This window comes from Pezoporus occidentalis, unplaced genomic scaffold, assembly GCF_034315485.1.
Source record: "Pezoporus occidentalis ecotype Australia unplaced genomic scaffold, CSIRO_AGI_Poc_V1 ctg70, whole genome shotgun sequence".
Taxonomy (NCBI): Eukaryota; Metazoa; Chordata; class Aves; order Psittaciformes; family Psittacidae; genus Pezoporus; species Pezoporus occidentalis.
The window spans coordinates 1,926,272-1,936,822 of record NW_026916053.1 but is presented as its reverse complement, the minus strand read 5'-3'; the positions used below and the strand labels follow the sequence as shown (position 1 = coordinate 1,936,822).

General features: G+C 50.8%; 1 protein-coding gene across 1 annotated transcript; it reads right to left on the bottom strand.

Moving 5' to 3' along the window:
* Window positions 1–2,126: 2,126 nt before the first annotated feature.
* SYS1 (SYS1 golgi trafficking protein) lies at window positions 2,127–4,276 on the bottom strand. The gene is made up of 3 exons (XM_062642235.1): window positions 4,070–4,276; window positions 3,514–3,581; window positions 2,127–2,968 (listed from the first exon to the last, which is right to left on the bottom strand). The coding sequence occupies exons 1-3, from the start codon at window positions 4,229–4,231 to the stop codon at window positions 2,728–2,730; spliced, it is 471 nt and encodes a 156-aa protein (XP_062498219.1). The 5' UTR covers window positions 4,232–4,276; the 3' UTR covers window positions 2,127–2,727.
* Between the last annotated feature and the right edge of the window lie 6,275 nt (window positions 4,277–10,551).

Below are 10,551 nucleotides of genomic sequence, written 5' to 3'. Positions count from 1 at the left end.
AGCCATGGATGCAAATAGCTGACACTGTCGCTGTCTCTAAGAAGAGCAGGTGTTGGGGCATATCTTCCCTGGAAGCAAATCCCTCATCTATTGCACACAGAACCCAAAGATTTATTAAGAAACAAAGACCATCTGCCACTGTTCTGGTATAGAGCAGAGGGTTGGGTTTTTTAAGCCAAAGGTGCTTCTAAATGTGGCTGAAAGCACGTGAGTGAAAATTGGGTGTCTCACTATGAGAGTGATGAATTTCAGAGCCTCCCTCCTCAATCAGTATTTCAGTTTTAGCACAACTTCTCCTACAATTACAGTAGCTTTCCTCGAAAAAGCAGTACTATACAGACTCAGCCCTCATAGGCAGTCAGCAGACTTTCAGAAAGCGTTTCGGATCTTATAGCACTGCTGACCCACTGCAGCTTGTTGGATGTCCCACAGCCCAGCAATTGTCAAGGATTCTTCCTGGGGCCTTGCCCTGAGTTTCTCCAGATTACAAAGCTGACCCCAGGCTTCCTGCCTTGCAATGGAGGCTGCTGAAGCACTCAGAGCATACCTCATGTATTCAGGGAGTAAGGGGGTGTTCCTCGGTCTGCAGTTTTCGTGTCTGTTCTTAAAGGAGAGCCAATCTGATCTCACAGCAGCTCTGGGATCAGCTGCCCATTCTCCTTGAACAAATGGGATGAATGTGGCTTTCCCTTTTGCACTCATAGTCACTGTAATTAATCAGCTTCCACTTGCCTAAAGAACACAGGAGTTCCACTGTGCTGTGGTGTTGAGCCTTGAATTAAATCTGCAAACTCTCTCTGTGCAGGACTATTTCTCAAGAATAGCAACAAAAAACAGAAGAGGACAAAATGACCCTGAAACAGCCTTAAAATACCACTGACACCAAGACAGTGTTTGTCTGCCCTGAAGCGGAGTGTGCCCTTTGCTCTCCCCGATGCCAGTCGCACCCTGCTCACTGCTCTTTTCCGAAGGAGATACTGGCACCTACTGGAAGTCCAGTTTATATCCAGGCTGAAGACGACTGGAAGCCAGGCAAGTATCCTTGCGTACGAGAAACAGGATTTTGAGGAGGGATGAACTGTGTTGCTGACTGCACAGCAGAGCTGCAGGGGAAGCCCTCGGAAGAGACCTCTGGGTGTCCCTCCAGCAAGCGCTGGCTCCTGCCCAGAAAGAAACTTGCATCAAGTCTTCCCTCTGAAAGATTCAAACTGTGCTTGAAGGGGCTTTTGGGCAGGAAAAGGTCCTGGTGTAATCCCAGAGTGTAAAAAAAGTTCTGTCTAAATAAATGTAACTGGCAATCCTCCTCTGCAGCACAGCTGCCAAGTATTTAAAACATCAGGATGTTATCCTGCCTTAATTTACAGGATCTGAGTAAGAGAGCCGGAATTGAAATACAGCTCCCCCAGTAACAAAAGCCAAAAGAGCAGCTTCAAAGAGCTTATCAACTTGTGCATCTCAAATCATCCCACCACTTTTCAACAAGGTGAATTAGCAAATAACTCCCTCAAATTAACACTTATTAACATACAAAGGAAAGTTATTGCAGCAAGATGCTGCACAGAAGAAAAATCTGTCTTCAGAAGTGGATTTGCCCTCATTGGGGATTGCACAAACTGGCCACCCCTCAGTGGAAACCAGGCAGGATACAGGTCTGCAGGATCTCGAGGAACCATCCAGCTCTGGCCCCTTGGCAGTAAGAGGGTGTCCCTGCCTGCCCACAGGTAATGCTTTTTTGCAGTGTCTCTAAATATAGGCACATCCTGTTATTGTGAGGAACAAGCAGCAGCCTTACATTTAACTAAACATCACCTCTGCCAGACCAGATCTGTTGCTAGACTTCTGCAGCCTGCCAGGAAGAGCAGCATGGCCATGGGCTGAACATGCGGAGACCCTGAACTGGCCAATATTCCTCCTGAAGTGAGGGTTATGCTGCTGACCTCCAGCACAGCACTCGCTGACGTCTTCATTTTGGAGCAGAGGTATGAAACAGCTGTTGTAGGAATTTTTGTGTCCTAGAGTGGGCATCTTACAGCCACGTGTTCTCTGGCTGTATCCTTCTGTTGCCATGACACAGACACTCAAGGTGCCCTTGAAGTGCTCAGCTTCCCAGGAGAACAGTAACATGCTCACAGCAACATAATATTTTTATTATTACAAAAGATTTCTTCAGCAAACTGCTGTCTGACATATCTCTATGTATTAAACATGGAAACAGCAAACATCCATCCAGCATTATAGGTTATTTAGGGTCTCAGCTGGTGATTTGGGTAAGTACAGCTATTTTCTTTCTCCCCATTCATTCACTTTGACTACTTTTCCTGGAAGCGACAGCTCCCAGCCTTGCTGCTCACTGTGCAGCTCCTCCAAGAAGAGCTGACCATTGCATTACCCATACAGGGCATTCCCACGTTTAGTTCCACATGCTCCTCACACATCAAGTTTTGCTACCTGACTTTGAACAGTCTCATGAGCAAAGAGTTTAAGAGCACACTCGCCATACAGTCATATTAAATGCTTTGTGTTAGCAAAATAAACATCTGTTCCTCCCCTGCTGTTGATTGAGGCCAGAGGAGATGCTCACACTCATGCAGTCACCAAGGTCCCCCCCAAAAACCCCACCCAAGTCTAAACAGACCTGCTGTGCTTCTTCAGTGATGATTCTTGGGCATTAGATGCACTTGTGCTGGAAACAATAACATAATGCAGCATGTTGTTGCCAGAGCGAGTCTATACATTGGATTTGGGGGCAGAATTGAGAGGGATTTCTCTGAGTTCTATCCTCATGCAGAGGTACTCCCCGATGGCAGCCATCAGCGCGGTGCACACGATGTGCACCAGCCACCATGTCAGCGTGGAGGGAAAGTGCGAGTTATAAATCCAGCAGCCCAGAAGGTGGAAGAAGTGAACTGTGACTGTGAAATCCAGGCACTGCTTTCCTCGGCGGATGAAGTACAGCAAGCCCAAAGCACTGCAAAATAAACACGGAGATTAATAAAACTGTGCCATGCCTCTGGATGAGGGGATATAGCAAGAGCTATTAGCAGTTGTCAGTGCAGGTTATTTAGCTGGTTTGAAGCTTCTTAAATATTTTAAGGATGGGTTGCTCCTGACCTTTTTCCAGGCTGCTGCAGCAAGACTTACAGGCTTACAGCTCTGTAATTACATGATGGCAGGGAAATGAGCTTTTAATGTAGAGAATGAGGCAGGAACTTTTAAATCCTGAATCTCTGCCCAGTGGCAGGAGAAAAAATACATTCTTGTTTATGGATAAGTATTTGCTGACATCCATTAATTCTAATTTCCAGTAAAATCTCTCACAGAAAAAAATCTTATTCCCAGCAGTGAAGTGTAATAACTTATTCAGGATCCCGAAAGTCAGGAGTCAGTAGCTCCCAACTGCCCTCAAGAGACACACTCAGTCAGGCACGGGGCTTTCAGGAGATGCTGAATTCTCTTAAAGTTTAATGTTAAGAAAGAACAAGACACAGGAGCTCCAGCTAGTTGCTGACTTACCAGGTGAGCGCATTGAGGACGAAAGCCATCATGGAGAGCCTCCCCGGCGGGGTTGAGAATCCTAAAATCTACATGGGACTATTAGTAGGAAACCACTGCACAAATCGCAGCCCACAGCAAGCAATCTCTTCCTGCGGCCCCACCGCACCGGCATGGCCCTGCACTGATTGGGATCTATGAGAGGAGCCCGAGCAGTTACAGCAGTCTTTGCAAGAGCTCTGTCCGGGGGTGCCTATAGGAAAGGGACGGGTCTGTTCCTGTACCATCTACACAAGAGTGTGGAGGGGGGCTTGCATCTCCATACTGGGATCACCTGTGGGGGGATGCTGGCTTTATACTGGGGGTACCTGTACAGGGTGTCTGCCTGCTGCGGGTACCGCCACACAGCAACGTGCTGGCTTTACAGCGGGGGCACCTCTACTCACCGAAGGGCCCTGCCTCCATCCTGGGGGCACCTACACCTGCAGCCGCTCTGTCTCTATCTGGGGGGGCTGCCCCTAACGCCGGGGAACACCGCCTGCCCCCCCCGAGCCAGGCCCCCTCCCCGCGCCCTCACCTCGTCGCTGAAGATTTGGTGCAGGGAGGGCCCGGTGTTGCCCAGGGTGCCGAGGAGGGCGAGCCAGAGCCCGAGCGAGCTGTAGTACCCCGCCTGCAGCAGCACCATCTGCGCCACGATCAGCGCCGGGTCCCACACGTAGCTGCGGAACTGCGCCGCCATCGCCCGCCCGCCCCGGCGCGCCCGGAAGTGGCGGCCACCCCCGCGCAGCAGCGCCCCCTGGCGCAGTGGAGGGCCTCTTCGGGAGCTGACCCCTTATCCCCGGCCCTGACCCCGAGCCCGGGCCGCGGCACGGCGGGCAGCGGGGAGGGCACCGAGCCGGGGAGCCGCTGCTCCAGCCCTTGCTGCACGGCAGGTAAGAGCCGGGGAGCCGAGCCCGCTGGTTAACGCGGCCCGGAGGAGCCCGGCAGGCCTCGCCTCAGCGCCTGGGCCTTGGGCAGTGGCAGAGGTATCGCTGCGGGCGCAGAGCGGGCTGCGGCGGAGGGCACGGCACGGCTTTGGTTCGTGGCACAGGAGCCAGCCCCCGAGCTCGTGCTGGCAGGCTCCGGGCTTTGCCCATCTCTGCACAGGGCTGACACAGGGCTGACCCCCCTGCGGTCCTGATCCGGCTCTGCGGCAACAGCACAAGAGTGGAGCTGCTGGAGTGAGGCCAGAGGAGGCCACGGAGATGCTGCGAGGGCTGGAGCAGCTCTGCTCTGGAGCCAGGCTGAGAGAGCTGGGCTGGGGCAGCCTGGGGAAGAGAAGGCTCCTGAAGGGGAGACCTGAGAGCAGCTCCAGTGCCTGAAGGGGCTGCAGGAAACCTGGAGAGGGGCTTGGGACAAGGGCCTGTAGGGACAGGCCAAGGGGAATGGCTTTAACCTGCCAGAGGGGAGACTGAGATGAGCTCTTAGGCAGAAGTTCTTCCCTGTGAGGGTGCTGAGGCGCTGGCAAAGGGTGCCCAGGGAAGCTGTGGCTGCCCCATCCCTGGCAGTGTTCAAGGCCAGGTTGGACACAGGGGCTTGGAGCAAGCTGCTCTAGTGGAAGGTGTCCCTGCCCGTGGCAAGGGTTGGAACTAGACGAGCTTTAAGGTCCCTTCCAACCCAGACCGGTCTGTGTCTATGATGATTCTGTTATTCAGTAATTTGTCTGAGCAGCCCTTGCTAGAAAGACACAGATACTGAACATAGAAGCAATGATTGTCCTGGGATATTTTGCTTTCATCTTCATGCCAATTCCCATAGGTGCTGAAACTGTTGGTAGTTGCTGCTGAGAGGTACTTGTTTTAACTTTGGGCTGTAGGACACCGAGATGTTATTACAAGTTCTGGTACACACTGGTGGCATCTTTCTGTTATTCTGCTGGTCATGGGTAGGGCTTGGCTTCTTTTGGGAAGTTTTTTCTGGTATGTGGTGGTTTCTTCTTTTTATGCCTCATGAAATGGGCAAGTGCCAGAGTCCCTCGTGCCCTGCTCTACTGCTCTGTGATCTGCTCTTGGCTGCTGGAGTTTGTTCTAGTGGCTTCAGTAAGCTGTCCTGCTCGCTTGGCTTCTGATGTGAGAATTGTGGCTACCTGAATGCTACAATCCCCAGGGCTTCATGGGACAACGGAGCTGGTAAAAGGAGAGGCAGTACCCCTGGGCTGCTCCGATGGCTGTGGGAGTTGCCACAGAGCTCTTGTTACTTGGAAAAGAGAGGAGGAGGGCAAAAGGGCAACCCAGCTTTTACAGGAGGTTGTAGACTCACATCACTTTTGGGTGTGGAATACTTCTAGCTATGGGAACTCAGATTATGATCTCTGACATTCATGACGTTTTTCCATGTTCCACTATGGGAAGTTCCCTGTGCCACTCTGCTGCATGTTTTTCCTTCCTCGTTCTGTGGATGTCACGTGCCAAGGCAGGTTTGACATATTTTCCTCTCTGTTTCCAGACCTGCTCCTCCTAGAAAGGATTGTGCAAGTTAGAGGCTGCGTGTGATGGATGTGGGGCCCTGCTGCTGAGTTCTTACTTGGCCCTTCAGAGAATTTGTCTTTGCAGAAGCTTTCAGCCTTAGCGCAGAACTGAACACTGGAAAATCCCAGCCCTGTGCGGGCTGTCTGCTGCCAGCGCATTGCTGAGCATGAACTGTGAGACTCAGCACTTCCTCTGTTAATTCTTAGTAGAAATTGGTATCTTTTCTTGAAATGTGCTGTGCTTGCCTCTCCAAGATGTGCAAGCCACAACTAAGAAAGTACTGTTCACTCCGTGTTTCCTTTTCAAGCTTTATAGGACTGGCTTCCCCTTTGCCACCAAGAACTGTTGGCTGGTTAGGCACAGATACTAAAACTCTCAAGCTCGTGGGAGGTAGGGGCTGTTGCTTTAATTACTGGGTGTCTTTCCAAAGCCATCAGCAACGATATTTCTGATTTATCCAATAGTCCCTGGGGCCACAGGATAGGAGCTGGTGTTCTGGGAGGCACTGACTCAAATTCCTTCCAACTTCGAGACTCCTCCCTGCTTGCTTGCTGCCAATTGAGGGCAGCCCCGCTCAGCCTGGGAGTCCAGGCTCCCTCCCGCAGTGTGCCAAGACGGACGCAGTGAAGCGCTGTGGCATAAAGATGTTTGTGCTGCGACTCAGCTGCAGCGCGGTTCCCGAGTTCATTTCCTGGCTGACTCCATGAGGGCATGTGGTGTGGATTCGTCTGTCCCTCCTCTCCAGGCTCATCTCACTGAGGGGATCATGTCCTTCTCCTGGAAGAGGGGGTGTTCTCCTCACAGGGATCCTCGGCCACAGCCCTGCTCTGTGGCAGGTGTTTGAAGTGGACCTGGAAAGCAAGCATTGGGGAAATAGCAGCAGTTTCAATTTTACTTCTCTTCCTCTTTATTTCAAATGAAAGTGTGAGATGGCTGTGAAGGAAAGACGTGTTGAAGGGGAAAAGGATGTCAAAACACAGAGATCATGCTGCTGGCCTGGTTTCTGGTTAGAATGTCCCTTTCTAGCTAGTTGACTGTTGTGTGAGTGACATCTGCGTGTCGTGAGGAGCAGCAGGTGGAAGGAGAAGTGGCGATATGTCCAGGACATAGCAGATCCCTGGGAATGTACCCAGGTCACATGCAACTACCGTGGTCACTTCTTTAAAAGGAGTGTGGAAAAATAATGCCCTATTTAGCCAGGGATTCTTTCCATAAGAAATAGCTGTACAGGATGGTATTGTTTTTCCTCCTCGGGAAGGAGAAAAACAGGAAGCTGTTTATGTGGATGATCCACAGTTTACCAGCTGGTGTCCAAAGGGCAGTGCTGCCTGAACTGACCTTTCCTGGGGTTCATTTCCCTTTTGCCAGACAGGTAGGATTTGTGCTAATGGACAGTAAGGCTAGATGATCGTGAAGTCCTTCCAACCCTAACCATTCGATGATTCTATGATTTTCAGAATAACTTGGCCTTAAGTAGCTCAAAATGCAAGCTCAGAGTTTTCAGCCGTTCCTCTTCCTCCACCGGTGCAGTGTGCAGGTGTGTTTTCCCAAAGAGCTCAGTGTACTGAATGGAGTTAAGAGGTATTAAAACTCTACTTAAGGTTTCTTTCTGCTTGAGAATCCTGCTCTAAGCTCATTTTTGCCTGTAGGATCTGTGCTAAGGTTGGCTGAAGACTTTCTTTCCCTGGCTTAGTGCAGTAGCATTTACGATTTAGAATTGTCTAAAGAGCTCTGCATGTGGCCTTCTCAAGACATTTCTTGGTGTGTCATATAAAAATGTGATTCTCATCACCCTCCCAATGCATTGTATTTGGACTCCATTCTACTTCCAGCATGTTTGGGTCATGTATTGGGAACTGACAGGTCCTTATTTTTATTTTCAAAGCAACAATTGAGTAACTGTTGAACACTGGGTTGGGAACAATGGTAACCGGGCTGTGTTAGATCTCTGCCAACAGTAACTTTAAAATGGAGAAAGGAACTGACACACCTTGAATGTGAGAATTCATCACCCAGAACAAGCCTGTGGCTTTACATGTGCTTTATTGTAATTCTGCTTCTCTCACTTGAAGTGAGGTTACAGGAAAACCCATTCCACTTGTGCACTTTTTCTCTGCACTCACTCTGTCTGTCCTGTTGCTCTCGGTGTGTGACATGCACCCATGATTCCAGAGAGAGGAGAATGTCAGCATTTTGAGAGGGGACATTTGAAGGGCAAAATGCAGCAAAATGAGGCTATTTTTTGTTATGTGTTTACAGAGCCATATTATGACTTTTGTGGCTGCATTTCCTTTCATATGAATTCTTCCAAGATACAGTGGCAGAAAGCTTGTGTGTGTGTGTGTGTGAGGGAGGTGGATCTAATCAATGCTCTTTCAAAATGTCATTGGTAAAGTCGCATAAATTTGTTCTCAAAGTTGGAAAGTACCTGAGGGTTGAGTTTAACTTTTTGTTTCCGGAAGCCCAAGGTTTCCATCCATTTGCTTGAAGGACTATGTGTGCAGTGTGACTTTGGTGGACAGTCTGCATGTCCCTGGGCCAGGTAGGCAGACTGGCTCCTTTCTGTTCTACCAAAGCAGAAAGTCCCTTGGTGAGAAAATGCTGTCCTGTGCCATGCAGGGGGACTTCTTGGTGTGTGTCAGGAGGTGAGACAACCCGGAGGAGCACAGTGTAATGTGCTTGTTTGGAGAGGAAGTGAAGAAGCAAGTTAGCAATGTTTGTAGCTGCACTAGAGTGATGGTTTTCAAAGCATCTTTGTGGTGGTTGCTTTACCTGGAAGGAGGTGTTGAGGAGTCACGGCCACATGCACACAAATAACCGGTGCCATTTAGGGGGTTAGGGAGGAGTGGAGTAATTCTGGCCACCTTGTACTGCTGTCTCTCATCTGGCAGATGGTGCCATGGTATGGACCAGTCTTTACACATTCAACACAGCCTCTCCATCACTCTTGTTCCTCTCCGTCACTCTTGTTCCTCTCCATCTTCTGCTGCCCACCTCTGCTGGCTCTCCAGAGCTGGAGACTTGCTGGGCTGGGCTTTCTGGCTGCACCAGGAGTGATTTGCATCAGTTCCTCTATGTAATGAAGTGAGGGTTATAAGGAAGGTTGATAACAGCACATATCCCTCCCTTGTGTCTTTGGTGGCCCTGGACGCTGAGGTGAACCGGAGGGTTAGTGGTACATCACTGTCCTTAGCATAGAGGGTCATGTGCTAGAGGAGGCTCCACCACAGCCTCCTCCAGGCTGGCTCCTACCCTCACCTGGATGCATGTTGTCTGCAGACCTTATTTTAAAGCTCTGAGCAGCTCTCCTTGTCACTTTGTATTATGCCAGCCAGCTCCACAGTCAGCTCAGAGATTCTCCTGCTCATGTGTGCAGGCATGATCCTAACAAACATCAAGGAGACCTCTTACCGCAACTCACACCCTAGTACCTCTTCATTCCCAAAGGAACAGGCAGTTGGGAAGGCTGCTTCACCTTAGGGATCTTTTTGGATTGATTGAGGGCTGGCATGCTAAAGTGGAACAAGGGGAGGGCTGGAAGTTTTCTTGGGAGAGCTTTGTAGTACCGGGGCAGAGTTTGCATCCATCCCTACCTGGCAGTTGGGATCAATGCTCGCTGTCTTTGTAGCCTGTATATTGCTTCCCTGTTAAGGAAGTCTTCCCTACAAACAAGAGCACAAGTGCAAACTGGTGTGACTGCAGCATGAACGAGAGGGCCTGACACGGTGAGTACCAGTGTGGTAGCTGGAGTGTTCCTCTGGTTGTGAAGGGGCTGCAGTGGATGTTTCAAGCAAATTCCAATGGTCAGGAATAGTTATTAATGAGAGAAGAAAACTAAAATAGTTGCACTGTGGGGATGGGTTTTTCCCTTCTTTGTCTCTGTGGGGTTTTTGTGCTTGCTACTTTCAGAGAAAACAGATGGAACGGTTTCATTTTCCACCTCTGGCAAGACCCGAGTGATGTAACACCCCTGATAACCAGTGGTGACACCACAGCCCAAGTGGTTCTTGGTTTGGTGTGACTGTGAGACTATCACTTGTGCAGTGCTGCGAAAGTAGATGCTGTGTGCCAGCCACCCCCTTTCTTCCCCCCTTGCTTTCCTCTTCCCCTTCACTTTCCCTCTGTCCCCCCTTTTTCTTTCCTCTCCCTCCTCCCTTTTCCCCTTTCTTTCCCCTCCTCCCTCTTTTTCACCCCTTCCCTTTCATAGTCACGGAATGGTTTGGGTTGGAAGCACCTTGAAAGTGACACCTTCCACTGGAGCAGCTTGCTCCAAGCCCCTGTGTCCAGCCTGGCCTTGAACACTGCCAGGGATGGGGCAGCCATGTCCTTATAAAAAGTCGCTGTCCCACTCTTTCCCTTTTGCCTCTTTTCCCTCCCTTCCGCCCCGTCTTTCCCCCCCTCAGCAGTGTCGCTCCCTCTCGCCGGGCCGGCTCGCAGCGCGCTGGGCAGCAGAACGGGGCGGGGGCCGCGGGCATTCCCGGCGGGGCGGGACAGGGCGGGCGCTCCGCCCAGCGGGGCTGCGCCATCCCTATAAGTGGGGCGGCGGCGGCGG

Coding starts and splice junctions, on each gene's coding strand:
- SYS1 (XM_062642235.1), bottom strand. CDS start 4,231: ATGGCGGCGCAGTTCCGCAGCTACGTGTGGGACCCGGCGCTGATCGTG. Junction 3,582..4,069: donor ACCAAATCTTCAGCGACGAG/GTGAGGGCGCGG, acceptor AGTCCCATGTAG/ATTTTAGGATTCTCAACCCC. Junction 2,969..3,513: donor GTCCTCAATGCGCTCACCTG/GTAAGTCAGCAA, acceptor TTTATTTTGCAG/TGCTTTGGGCTTGCTGTACT.